General features: G+C 44.8%; 1 protein-coding gene and 1 long non-coding RNA gene across 3 annotated transcripts in view; one reads left to right on the top strand and one right to left on the bottom strand.

Moving 5' to 3' along the window:
- Positions 1-3,896: 3,896 nt before the first annotated feature.
- On the bottom strand, positions 3,897-6,706 carry TCF21 (transcription factor 21). The gene is made up of 2 exons (XM_054569996.1): positions 6,004-6,706; positions 3,897-4,280 (listed from the first exon to the last, which is right to left on the bottom strand). The coding sequence occupies exons 1-2, from the start codon at positions 6,451-6,453 to the stop codon at positions 4,191-4,193; spliced, it is 540 nt and encodes a 179-aa protein (XP_054425971.1). The 5' UTR covers positions 6,454-6,706; the 3' UTR covers positions 3,897-4,190.
- LOC129067789 (uncharacterized) overlaps positions 4,179-12,590 on the top strand; it is a 35,854-nt gene continuing 27,442 nt past the window's right edge. For both annotated transcript variants that reach the window (XR_008528777.1, XR_008528776.1), the window contains exon 1: positions 4,179-4,306. This is a non-coding gene — a long non-coding RNA (uncharacterized LOC129067789). The remainder of the gene's footprint in view (positions 4,307-12,590) is intronic.

The following is a 12,590-nucleotide window of genomic DNA, read 5'->3' as shown; positions in this document are numbered from 1 at the left end:
CTCCCCTCCCTGCCGTCTCCACCCCGAACTTACTCCACGCTGGCCCTCGTTCCCGCACCTCTGCACGCGACCGCTAACCGATTTGCAATGGGCTGGGCGTGTGAGACCCCAAACTAGGAAAACAGACAAACAAACAAAAAACACCTTTTCCCACTGGAGCGACGGGGAAATCTTTGCTGGCTTGGGCCCAGGGACCCTCTGCACAATGAGGAATCGAGGGATCGCAAGAGGATCGAGTCCCAGGTGCCCTGATTTCTCTCTCTCTGGGGGTCAAAACGGAGGCAACAGCGTCTGGGCCCAAATCCAGTCAAGTCTTCAATCCGTCAGCTGATGACTGAACTCTGTCTTTGAGGGCTCAATGTGAGCGCACCCATGCCCATACACCAGCGTAGCACACACCTTTCATTTTGGGAGGATGAGTGGTTTGATTGCCCGACTATCATTTAAACATTAAGAATACATTGTGCCACTGTGAAATGAATAGAAAAGGAAATGAAACTGGACTCCAGAACATACAGCCTCTTAAAAAAAATCCAAATATTTTCTTTCAGTCTGCCTTAACTTCTTTTGTTTCTCTAGTGAGACAAATCCCAAAACAGTAACTCTCAAAGTGTGTGGTTCAGGGATCAGCAGCATTTCTTAGGAACTTGTTAGAAATACACATTCGAGGGCCCCGCCCCAGAGCTCTTGAATCTGGGACTGGGGTGGATGGAGCCCATCAATTGACTGCCACCGGCTGTCCAGGTGATTCTGATAGACACCCAAAAACCACTGGCTTATAAGTCTGCCCTGGCAGTGCCTCTCACTGGTCACTGAATACAGCCAGCCGGTATTGGGCTTTGTTTACCACATTTCTTTTTAGAAAAAAGTCTGCGATTTGACAGTGGGAAAACCTCCTAGGCAAAGGAGTTACTTGTAAAGAGTGATATAAGCAATGGGGGGGGGGGGGAGAGAGAGAGAGAGAAAGAAAGGGACTTCCCCAGCTACAGTCTATTTTCAATATCTGTCCACTTCTCCTGAGAACTCCCAGACACATGCTAGTTTGAAACACTTCATTCTCCTTCCAGGCTTCTACGGCCTGTTTCAGATGTTCTGGTCCTTTCTGAACAGCACCTTCTAAGATAGGTTTCATAACCAAGAGGTCACAGACAGAATGCTTCCCACCCCGCACCCCTGTCTTGGCTTGTGGCAAAGCGGGTAGGCCCTCCTTTCCTTCCCAGACAGCCTAGCCTTCTATTGAAATGAAGACACACCAAGTACCTGGGAGGGTGGGAGGTAGGCTGGGGGTGGAGCTCTGCTGAGACAGACTCCAGGAAAACAGCAACAGGGAGGAGAAGAAGGGTGTGGCTCGTGAGGGGGGTGCAGATCTGGTTTAAGAGAGGGGCTCACGGGGAATGACAGCTGTTTAGACCAGGTGCCCCTGTGGAGCAGTGTGGGGTAGGCTAGTGGCGGCCACAGCACAGTAGTTCCCACCGTGTCACTTGGTCCTTTCAGTGGACAATTGTGTGGTCTCAGATGCACCCTGGTCCCAGGGCTGAGTCCCTGTGGGGAGGCTTCCCAGCAGTCAGACACCCAGGTAGCCCTTCTGTTTGTGGTCTCACACATCATCTTTGCTTTCTGAATTTTTCTGGGTTCAAGATTTTCTAGGAAACAGTAACATTTGTAATGAGCTCTGGATAAATTCAGAGAACATTGGGGAAGGGGAAGGGGGTGGTGGGAGAGAGAGAAATTGTTGAGGTTAAACATAGCATCCAAGGGAGGTGTTTTGATTCATGCAATAAAACGATGACCATGATTGCTTGTACATTGTAAACATACACACTTCTGAGCTCCATGCCTGAGGCACTTTCAGGTCAGGTCTAACATAGACAACTCCCCACCCATCACACCTAATAAAAGTTAACTGATATTTGCATGGATCCCTTCCTTTAGAAATCAATTGCACAAATGTCATCTCATTTGAGCTCTGATAACACTTTGTGAGGCAACGGAGGAAAAGCATCATCATCATCATTATCATCATCATCATCATCATCATCATTATGACCTAAATCCCCATTCGCAGAGAGGAGAAAACTGAGGATCCAGTTGCCCTTAGAAAAAGCTGGACACAGAACTAGGGTTTAAGCCACATGTTTCATGTTTATAACCTCATGACTCAATCTTAAAGCAAAGTTTTCTAATTATAGGTAGGAAGCACGGGAACTTTTTAAAAAACCTGTTTGCAGTTTGGGGTCACCAGATAATGGGCCTGAAGTTTTTTCTCTATGTGGCCGTCTGCATTGGGTGCTCAGAACTTTTGAGCTTTTGGTTTGTAAGAAAACCGTGAGTGGAAACTTAGAAAATACGCCGAACTGAAACATGAAAAAAACTGAATCACGCTGGGCTCATCTGTGATTTGAACTCTGGGTGGGTGGAGGAGAGGTCAGTGTCTTCTGGTCGGAGGGATGGAAGGAACACAGGAATTTGGGGAATAAGGAAGTGGCCAGAGCCTGCAATGCTCATGAAGGTCAAGTGTGGGGTAGGTGAGTGGTAGGATAGAATGACGCCCGGAGAAGTCCTCCGACATGCCTTTGACAGACAAGTGGATGAGGAATCACCAAGTTCCCAGCCCTTGGGGAATGAATTGCACTTGGTAAGGTGATAACTGAGCACTGGCAGAGAACATCCCTGGGCGTAATGGCTTCCTCTTCTTAACAAGCTCCTTCTTTGAGGGCCAAGCTGAGAACTCCACCCCTAAGCCACCTTTGGGGTTAGCAGAAGGTAAGTGCAGGAAGGGAAGCAGAGGAGCTTTACTCTAGGTACCACACAGAACCGAGAAAAAGGAAAAAAAAAAAAATCGAAAAGAAAGAGCAAACAAAGCGGAAGTTTCAAGGCCTTCTGCGAGGAATAACAGTATAAATAACCGAAGACGTCTTGTAAACACTGCGGTCATAACCCCGAACATTAAACAGCCCCGGTGGCATCTGGCTCATCGGCCGCCGCGGGCTGCGCTGGGGCAGTAAGGGAACCAGGTCCCAGGCTCCTCGGCCTCGCCTCTCTGTTTATCTCAACTTAATCTTCCCCAACGAGCTGTTCCGTAGCCTGGAAGATGTTTAAATTAAAACCCAGTCCGCCGGAAGTCGTGGCGGGGAGCTGTGTGCACTGGTTAACCTTAACCGAAAGGCAGGCAGGCGCTGTTGTTAAAATGAATTAATTATTAATAAGAAATACATAATGTTTGATGCAGCACTTTGAAAATCGGAAAATACCTCGTAAGGATTACGGAATTTACATTTTTCAGAACTCCCATTATTTCTTCCCTGGTTTGTAACTGTCTACGTGCCCTCCTTTGGAAAGTTATAAAACACGGTTTACCCTCCTGCTCATGTTAGCAGTTATACTGTGGGAGACATGAAAATCAAATCTGCCTTTTCTGGGGTGCTTATCTCTTGAACTGCGTAACTATGAATAACTTTAATCCTGCCCTTTCTTTGTTTACAGTTACATTATTTCTAATTGTATTAAAAGTAACCTGGAAACCTGAGAGATCAGAGGTTGGTTTGTTTCTTTTTCCCATTTCAGTGGACAACATTGTGTGTACCTTCATAGTGCAAATCATAGTTAATCCTCTTCTATCTCTAGAAGTTTGGATTGAGGTTCAAAAGAACCATTTTTATTATCAAATTTCCCCACAGTTCTCTGCTTTTCTATTCCAAATCATTTTTTTTTAAATCACACCAATATCAGGGCTTTTAGTAATATAAAGAAAGATTTATTTTTGGAAGTAGCAAAACTTGTTTGAAAAAAATATATATCTTTAAGTGAATTACTTTATAAATGTGACTGTCAAAGTCAGCTAGGCTATGATCTACACTTTACAACATACTGTACAAAAGATACACATTGATAGGCTCTTCTTATCTATTCATATATTTATAATTACATATTGCACTTGGACCAGCAAGGCTCGCAGAGTCATTCACGGTACGAATTAATAAAGTTAAATAGATGGGAATCTTTGTAAGTACAATTGATCTCCTCTGGTTTGGAAACGAATCTCCTCGTCGCTGTAAAGTGTTCTCGCAGGGTGGGACAGAGAGAGGAGCTTTGCGGGGGGAAGCAGAGACAGGGAGCAGGGAGGGCAGGGGCCGCCTTCCCGGGCCCGTGTTCCCGGGGAGCACGCCTTTCCCAGACTCGCACCTCCAAGGTCAGGACGCCGTGGTTCCACATAAGCGGCTCGCGCTCACCACTTCTTTCAGGTCACTCTCTGGTTTCCCGGCCACCATAAAGGGCCACGTCTGCAGGAGAGAAAAGAGTGGAGGAGGTAAGTGGCTTTGGGGGTGGGGGTGGGCTCCCAGAGCTAGGGGGAAAAGCCAGGGCGCCGTGGGGGCAGGCGGTGAATCGGACGGACCGGTTATCACTGCAATTTACTCGGAGTCCCGGGGAGCCTCGTGGCTGGATAAAGAAGCAAAAAGTAGCATTGGCGCCAAGGCACAGCGCCGGGTGGTGGAGCATAGAGGAGATCACTTCTAGGGTTCGAAGGGAAACCCAAAGGCGGAGACCCTTCGGAAAGCCCAAAGTGGCTCTTGCCGGGACACAGCCCGGAGACAGACGCCAACGGGAGACTGAGCAGGGAGCCTTAGAAGCACCTCTCGCCGCCTCGGCACCGGGTTGGAGCGAGGCCGCTGTCAGGTTCTCTGGACCCCCAGCTTTTACCTCCATCTCTCTCCCCCTGCCGACTTCGTTTCTTCCATCACAAATGCGGGCTTTGACAAATCCTGCTTCTAAATTAATTGCTGCCTCTTAAGGAAAAAAAGAATACCAATGAAAGAATATACACGCACATTTATTTTAAGGTCGGCTTCCCAGTGGGCTGAGCAAGCATAACCTCCTCTTCCCCTCTCCATGATGTTGTATAAGAAAGCCCACTTAAGTGTCTCAGTCAAAGATGAAGGCAGCAGCAAATTGTAAATGGAGGCAGTTCTTTTATTTGACTTCCAGATTTAAAAAAGCTATTTACTTTCTCATTCAAAAATACACTTTTAATTGGAGGGGGAAAATATTTTTCGAGGCAAAATGTGGTGTTGTACCTCCTGGCCCCAATTCCTGAAACTAACTTAGTGCGAAGACAATTCAGATCTTCAACCCTCTCTCAGGAGTGCTGGCAGATAAGATGACTTTTGAGAGGAAAACCTCTTGTTCTTATCATATATAAACAGAGACGCTAGTAAGTTGTTGTTTTTCTTTAGAGCCTGTAAGTTTTAAAGTTAAATCAAATGAAAAGGAATCAAATACATTTCTTAAACAGCAAAATGCATTTAAGGAAAATATTAGGCTTGTTGAGCATTAGTTTTTAAGGTACAAAAGAAAATGTTCTTAAATCTTGAATGAAAGTGACCTTTTTTGATGTTACTTATTACACCAATACTCGTGAAAATGTACTGATTATGCTGATACTTGCTAGAACTTCTGGGATTTAAAAATGTTAATCCACCTGTAGGAGAAACACAGAATATTGAAGTAGTTGGGGACTTGTATGACAATGAGAGAAGACATGATGTTTCCATGGCTAACGGTCCTATACATGCTTGGGAAAGAAACGAAAGTTGGGTGGTTTTATTTACAAGAATTAGAGGGAAGAATCGAGTTCCACTCTTCAGCTAAAAGAAGAAGAAAAGGATTAATAAAATGCCGTCTTGGCCTTCTGCGTCTCGTCCCCTTCCCGCACCAGTCCCTCCACTCCAGCCCTCATGGCTCGGGTACAAGGGATCCTCCTCTTTGCCAGCTCAACACACTTGCAAACTCCTAAGTGGGCTGCCACGTCAAACAATCTCATAAATCATCCCTGCTCTGGCGGCTCGTAGGGCAGAGAGCAGGGCCGTGCGGGAATCTCCTGCAACGGTCCCTAGAGGCGCTGGGCTGGTGGTGGCAGAGGTGCGGAAGTCCCAGCCGGGCGCGCACACGCACTCACCGCGCTGGGCGGGGGCACCCGCCTCGTCGCAGCCGCCCCGGAGAACTTACCAGGTTGACCGGGTGGATGTAACCGTTCTCGTATTTGTCGTTAGCCAGGATCTGCCTCAGGTGGGCGATGTAGCTGGACGCCAGCCTGAGCGTGTCCAGCTTGGAGAGCTTGGTGTCCGGGGGCACCCAGGGCAGGGTGGTCTTGAGCCTGGAGAAGGCCTTGCTCAGCACCCGCATCCGGGCCCGCTCGCGCGCGTTGGCGGCGTTGCGCTGGACCTGTTTCCCCTCCTGGCTGACCCCGCTCAAGGGGCTCTTCTTGGTGGGCGCCTTTCTCCTCTTGCCCAGGCCGCCGCGGCCCTTTTGGGGAGACCCAGTCTCGCAGTTGGAGCTCTCCTCGGTGCTCTCGTTGGAAGTCACAAACTCCTTGTTCGAGTCCATTTTCAGCCCGTCGCAGTCCAGCATCTCCACTTCTTGGAGGTCCTCCACGTCGCTGAGGGAGCCGGTGGACATGTTCGCGGGAGAGGATGAAAGGGACAGAGGGAAGGGAGAGAGGAGAAAGAGACCCGGAAACCAATGGGCCCCCCTAGTGTGCAGTGTGGAGCAGCCACCTCGTGTGCGGGGTTGGAGTTGGGGGTCTGCTTGGGTCTCACACCCCTTTCCCCTTCGCAGAGTTGTCAGAAGGAACCTCCAGGGCTTCTTGGGGAAGGAAGCCGGCGCTCTCTTTCCCCACCCCCGGAGTCGTGGCCGTAGAGGAGTGTGAGAGAGCGCTGAGGAATTTGGTGGACACTAGGAATTTATCTGGGGAATAGAGAGGCGGATCCTCGCGGCCCAGGGGAGGGGCCTGCCAGGCCCCAGCAACGCTCTTAGACCCCTTTCACAACCGGAGGGAAACTCTCCCTCGCGGGCCCTGATTTCCAACTTGCAATGTAAATCAACTCGACTGCGATGCTTAAATACCGGTCACCTTCTTCCTCTCCGGGCTGGGCCAGGGAGGAGCAGGACCCACCTACAGCCCCTCTCCAGCGCCCAGAGCCCACCTCCTAAGGCCTGCTTCCCTCTTAAGAGGTCATGGATGGTTGTATGCAGCGAACTTTACACAAACGACCAGATCTTTTGTTCTTTCTGGGCCTTCCACCTACAAAGCATCCCTCTTGCCTCCTTCCCCCAAGAAAACACCAATCAAAATCCAGGCAGAAGCCCTGACTGGGTAGCTCAGTTGGTTTAGAGCATTATCCAGAAACACCAAAGTTAAGGGTTTGATCTCTTGTCAGGGCACATACAAAAATCAACCAATGACTGCATAAATAAGTGGGACAACAAATCAATGTTTCTGTTTCCTTCTGTCTCTCTCCCTCCCCCTCAGACAAACAAGCAAAAAAAAATCAGAGGTCAACTACCTCTTGCCAGCACCCTGGTTTATAACATCAGTCTTACCAACATACCTTCCAGTCTTAACTGGGGAAAATCAAGAAAACAAGTGCTTCATAGAATCTTTAGGGTGCTGGCAGAGAAAGTACCAAGAAATTCACCTGCAGCTGGTCACTTTGGCAATATGAAGAAACTGCCTGTGTGTACACAAACACACGACCATTGCATACCCATGCACAACCACACACCTAGTGGGAGTGGGGGAAATGAGGTAGAGTAACATGAGCGTGTGGAAAATTAAAACTTTTTTCAAAGTTCCTTTCTACAAATACATTTAATGTTGTCTTAAGAATGCTAGTTGCTCTCAGACATCACCTGGCCTGGGGTTTCTTGTTTTCTCTCTCCCAGTGTTACCCCTTTGCCTTCTCCTTACGTCCTCTATGCCTACCAGGAAGCTGACATTCCAAAACATTAAACAATATAACCCCTTTGGGAAAGATTCTTTTCCATTCCTGACCACAGCCTGGACCATCTTTCTTAGGGAATAAGACAATCTGGACAGTAAGTAGAAAAGCAAAGGGAGCCAGAAACGAAGGGATGGCATGAAACCGATGAGATGAAATTGGAGAGACTGAACGCATGAATCTCTCTTACTAGTTCTTTGCCAGGTTTTCTTCCCTTGCAATTAGGCACTGAAGAAGAGGGGCTAAAGCAAAGTGTAAGGGTGGCATCTGAGCTTTGGTCTGGGAATCTGCACCCCTCTCTTACATTAAGATATCATATCTCTAATCCGAGGCTCAGCTGGGAATTCACTAACCTCTAACGTTTTGTTTTGTTAGCAGGGTCTTGTTTGCTTTCCCCCTATGCTGTAAACTAAACAGATTGTCAGCAAATCAGTCTTTATTAATGAATTAGTGAAACCCCCCCTCACCACCATACTATCTTTGCCCAGGATTCAAAATTTGTTAATCACCAGCATAGAGATTTATGAGCTCTCTTATTTTCTGTTGTTTGTGCAGGTGGAGATTTAAATGACCATATCCACCACAAAGATTTATTGCGAGAGTGATTGATGTTATAAACCAGGAAAAAGACTCTTCCCACAGCAGGGATGACAGAAATATCAAGTTGAAGTTGCCTTTGTCCTCATGCACAAATGACCCAGTGCTAGAACCCAGAAAGCATAATAATTTAATCTGAGATCCGAGACAGCATTGAGAGAACACCCAGCAGGCCTGTTAAACTTTCCCCTACTGATTCCCAAACTAGTTTTCTTTGACTTTCCCTCCCTTGTCTCAGTCTTGGTAGAAGATGAAAGTTAAAGTTAAATTTAGACTGGAAGAAGTATGTGAAATGGACATTGGTCAATACTTAGTGAAATGTATGTGTGTCTTTGTAGCTATTGAGTTATCTGCAAAATGACCATAGATAATTTATATACTTGGGTCTGGAATGGGATAATGATTAAGAATTAGAAAGATGGCTTTACCATGCATCAGGCCATTAAGCTGTAAAGATTTTGTGTCTTGGAGCCACTCTTCTTTGGGGAAAGGGAGAGGGTATGGTTTTCTGCTACACCTTAGTCCGAAGGCTTGTCAGGTGCTTGGGGGATAGTAGCAATCAGAGCAATGTGTACCACTGAAGAGATTTCTGCTGTCCTTTTCTTCAAGGCCTACAACTTAAAAATAACAATTTCTAGAAGTGGGCAAAGCTAGCTTCATGCCACACACCAATTTTTGTACCTAGCAATTATTACTAATTTTTTTTTTTTTTTAAGATAAGCAAGAATGAAGTACACTTATCCTGCAGTGATACATTTGGGATGGGAAGGGTACATGAGCTGAAAATGAACTTTGGGATGTTTGTAAAAACACCCCAAGGGATGGCTGCCAGTTTGGGAGCAAGATGTGAGAAGGCTATTATTTAGGTATCTTGAGAAATCTTAAAGAAAGTAGATTAATATGAATAATACTTTTTTTCTTCTGACATTTTGTGCCTATTCCTGCTAATAAACACTAAGGGACAAATGGGAGAGGGAAATGACTTATTGTTGGATTCTACTAAGAAAATCAGGGAAGCAGTAACTAAAGCTGTGCCAAATTCTCCCAAAATATAAACTATATTTTGGGAGAAGAGAAGCACTTCGGAGAAACTGTATTAACTCTTTCAATAACAAGAAAAATACTTTGCACATTACTGTTCCAAAGCTATAGGTAGAAAACCAGTGGTTTGAAGGCATGAAGTAGGTATTAGAAGCTCTTACCTTTCTTCTGAGAGAGTGCTGAGGCCCCAGGGACATCTGGCCAATTTGCTGCACACGTCTAACAATTTGTTTTTCAAGAAAGGCTATCTCTGGAAGATTTCAGTGTGGAGGAAAATTTATCTCCACAAGTTGTAAAATGAAGATTAGGCATGGAATGTATCCTTGAACCTAAATCCTGGTTTATCAACTGATACGTTTTCAGGAAGTTCAAATTTGATTCCATTGCCCTTCGACAGGATAATTTGCTTTATTTTTTTATGAGCAGGAAAACATCACAGGCTTCTTTTGAACTGACTTCATGTACCACCATCACATTCTCTTTCCCAGGGAAGAAAATGTGCTTTAAATTCAAATTTTAATCCTTTGCTCATACTTCCCATTATTTGCCCAAGAGGTGCATAGGCTTGCTATTTGGCACAACTGCCAATTCTCTCTTTTTTCTTTACTTCTGATGAACACTTCCTGACATGTGCCTCTTTGTTTGATGGTAACTGACACCATTGGAACAATGTGCTGACCTTGTATACGAATTGGCTCCTCTTTCTCTATTTGACTAAATCGTCACTGTACCCTTGGTTTGCTACTGACTGGTTTTCATCTTCTGCTCATACGCCCACAGAAATCTGACTCTATTTTGTTACATTTTAACTCTATTATAAAGTGAGCATTATATCCCATTACTTGTGCCGAATCACAATGGTTCTGGCCTCCTGTGTTGGCTGCCAGAGTGAATATAGCACTAGTGAGTGAGATTGGTGGCTAGCTAAGGAGGTCAGTAACGGTGATGTGGGGTGTTGCTGTTCCCTTTGCCTGGCGTCATCTATGACCAACAGGACATAAATGCATTCAGTTACCGGAAGTCCTCTTGGTGTTCATCATACTCTAACCCCCTCTTTTCACCTGTAATTCAGTGAATTGTGGGTCAGATGCCACAACACTAAGATTTAAAGCAGTCAAACAACAATAGAGTCTAAAGAAAGACTCACCATGGTTCCTTAGATCCAAGAGTAAATCCTGACTCCCACATCCTCCAAAATAAAACTTTGAAAGCAGGCAAATCTGTGCACATGAAGGTCAGAGTTTACATTAAGGAGCAAGTGGGCTGAAGGAAACTCAAGCAGATAACAAGAGGTAAAAACTTTACAAATCCATTTTAATGTTCTCCTAAATCTTCTAATACTAGGATATTTTTATTAGACCCACTTAATATTAGGAAAGAAGGGAGAACAAATTGAATAACTCTCCATTCTCCCATTTAATGTAGAATCTCTCCTTTCTGTTGTCACTGCTACAGAAAGAACTGCTATATAAAAAGAAGATCCTAATAGAAATGTGTGCTGGAGACTTCCACTCTAACAATCAAGTTTTAGAAAAACTTGCTTGAGGGAAGACTTTTCTGTTTTTTTTAACATAAAGCCTGAGAGCAAAGTCTCCTGAATAAATCTTGTGGATTACATGAAACATACCTGTAAAGCATTTATATGAGAGTATGTTAAATATGGTTAATTGATGGCTAGAAAACAGATGCAGGCCAACTTGCTGTCAGCCTCCTTCCTATCAGGTTAGGAGAAGACAGGCACTAGAATAAGAGACTCCTTGGTGATTATCTCTTTGTGATTATGTTCTTGTGGCAGGTGCTTTTAGCCTGGAGGAGCGAAGAGTCATAGAGTTTAGCTCCTGAGATCATCAGGAAAGTACTGAGAGTGTGAATTCCGAATTTAGGAACATGAAATATTTCCAGTTGATACAGTATTTTAATGTTATAGACTGTCAGAAATGGAAGGGCCTGAAAGCCAAGGAGGCCCTACATAGTCAAGAATTCTGTGCAGGCTCACATAAATTGTCAGGAACAGTATTGCCACTTGAACCTGAGTTGCCTCGTCATACTCCTTCCACTAAGCCAATTATTGCTATTTGAATAATAATAAGAAATATATATGATAATCTGTGTTTTTCATCTTTTAATTCGTAACAAGAATCTGTAACAATTGAACCCTGAATTATATAAATGAGATAGATTTGAACCATCCGGTGGTATAATGATTTCAAACTTGTTTGTGGTTTAAGTAATGTCGTTCAGAATGACCTTGTTAAAGTGAAATCTCATCTCTCCCATACGGGCCTGATGGGCAGCCCAAGGGCCACTCATTCAATGAATATATCCTCAAATTTGTCCTCTTATCCCCAGGTCCCCTGTTAAACTCTGATTTAAGTCAACAAAATCATTTACTCAGATGACTGCAAAAGTCCCCTTAAAGATCTTTTTGTTTCCAGGCTTGCCCTTCTAAAACCAATTTCCAGCAGAATGGTCCAAATCATACCCCTGCTTAAAGTTCCTCAAAGCTTCCCATTGTGTGTAACAGAAAAATCCAACTTCCTTATCATGTCTTGAATGATTCTTTACTTTGCTTAGCACCTTCCCCTCTCCCCCCAGCCACACTGGCCATGTCTGTGTCCCTCAAAGCAAAGTCACTGTTGAGTCCTGGGCCCTTGTCCTTGTCCTCCTCCCTCTCCAAATGCTCCACTCTGGCTTTTTCAGATCTAAGTTCAAGTATCACTCTCCATATAAGAACGTTCCTGAGCATCCGCTTAAGAATATTGCTATCTCATCATCATCTTATTTTATTTATTAATAATAAATAACAGTAACCAACATTTTCTAAATGTTTATCATAAACCAAGCACTGCTGTAAGCACTTTCCAGATTAACTTACTTAGTTGTAATAACAACCTTATAAGATAGGAACCTTACAGAGGAGAAAACTAAGACACAGAGAGATTAAAAAATGTGTTTAATTCACAAAGTTGACATTCCAGTTGTCTACTGCTGTGTAATAGTCCAGGTGAGTGACATAAGTTACTATACTTCCTCTTGGTTCTGTGGGGTGACTGGTCTCAGCTGGATGTTTCCCATGTGAGGTCTCTCATGTTGTAGTTGGAAGGCATAAGGATCTGGAGTCATCTGTAGGCTTGATGAGGTGGAATATCAAAGGTGACTTCTTCATCCACACACCCA

Source organism: Pteronotus mesoamericanus, unplaced genomic scaffold, assembly GCF_021234165.1.
Source record: "Pteronotus mesoamericanus isolate MK-2021 breed Mesoamerican mustached bat unplaced genomic scaffold, CSHL_Meso_final contig_20, whole genome shotgun sequence".
NCBI lineage: Eukaryota > Metazoa > Chordata > Mammalia > Chiroptera > Mormoopidae > Pteronotus > Pteronotus mesoamericanus.
The sequence above is the reverse complement of the archived record's forward strand: the minus strand, read 5'-3'. Positions and strand labels throughout refer to the sequence as shown.

Excerpts from the sequence above, each read along its gene's own strand:
- TCF21 (XM_054569996.1), bottom strand. The coding sequence starts at position 6,453 with ATGTCCACCGGCTCCCTCAGCGACGTGGAGGACCTCCAAGAAGTGGAG. Across the intron at positions 4,281-6,003 it reads ACATCCACCCGGTCAACCTG|ACGTGGCCCTTTATGGTGGC; the intron begins GTAAGTTCTCCG and ends TCTCTCCTGCAG.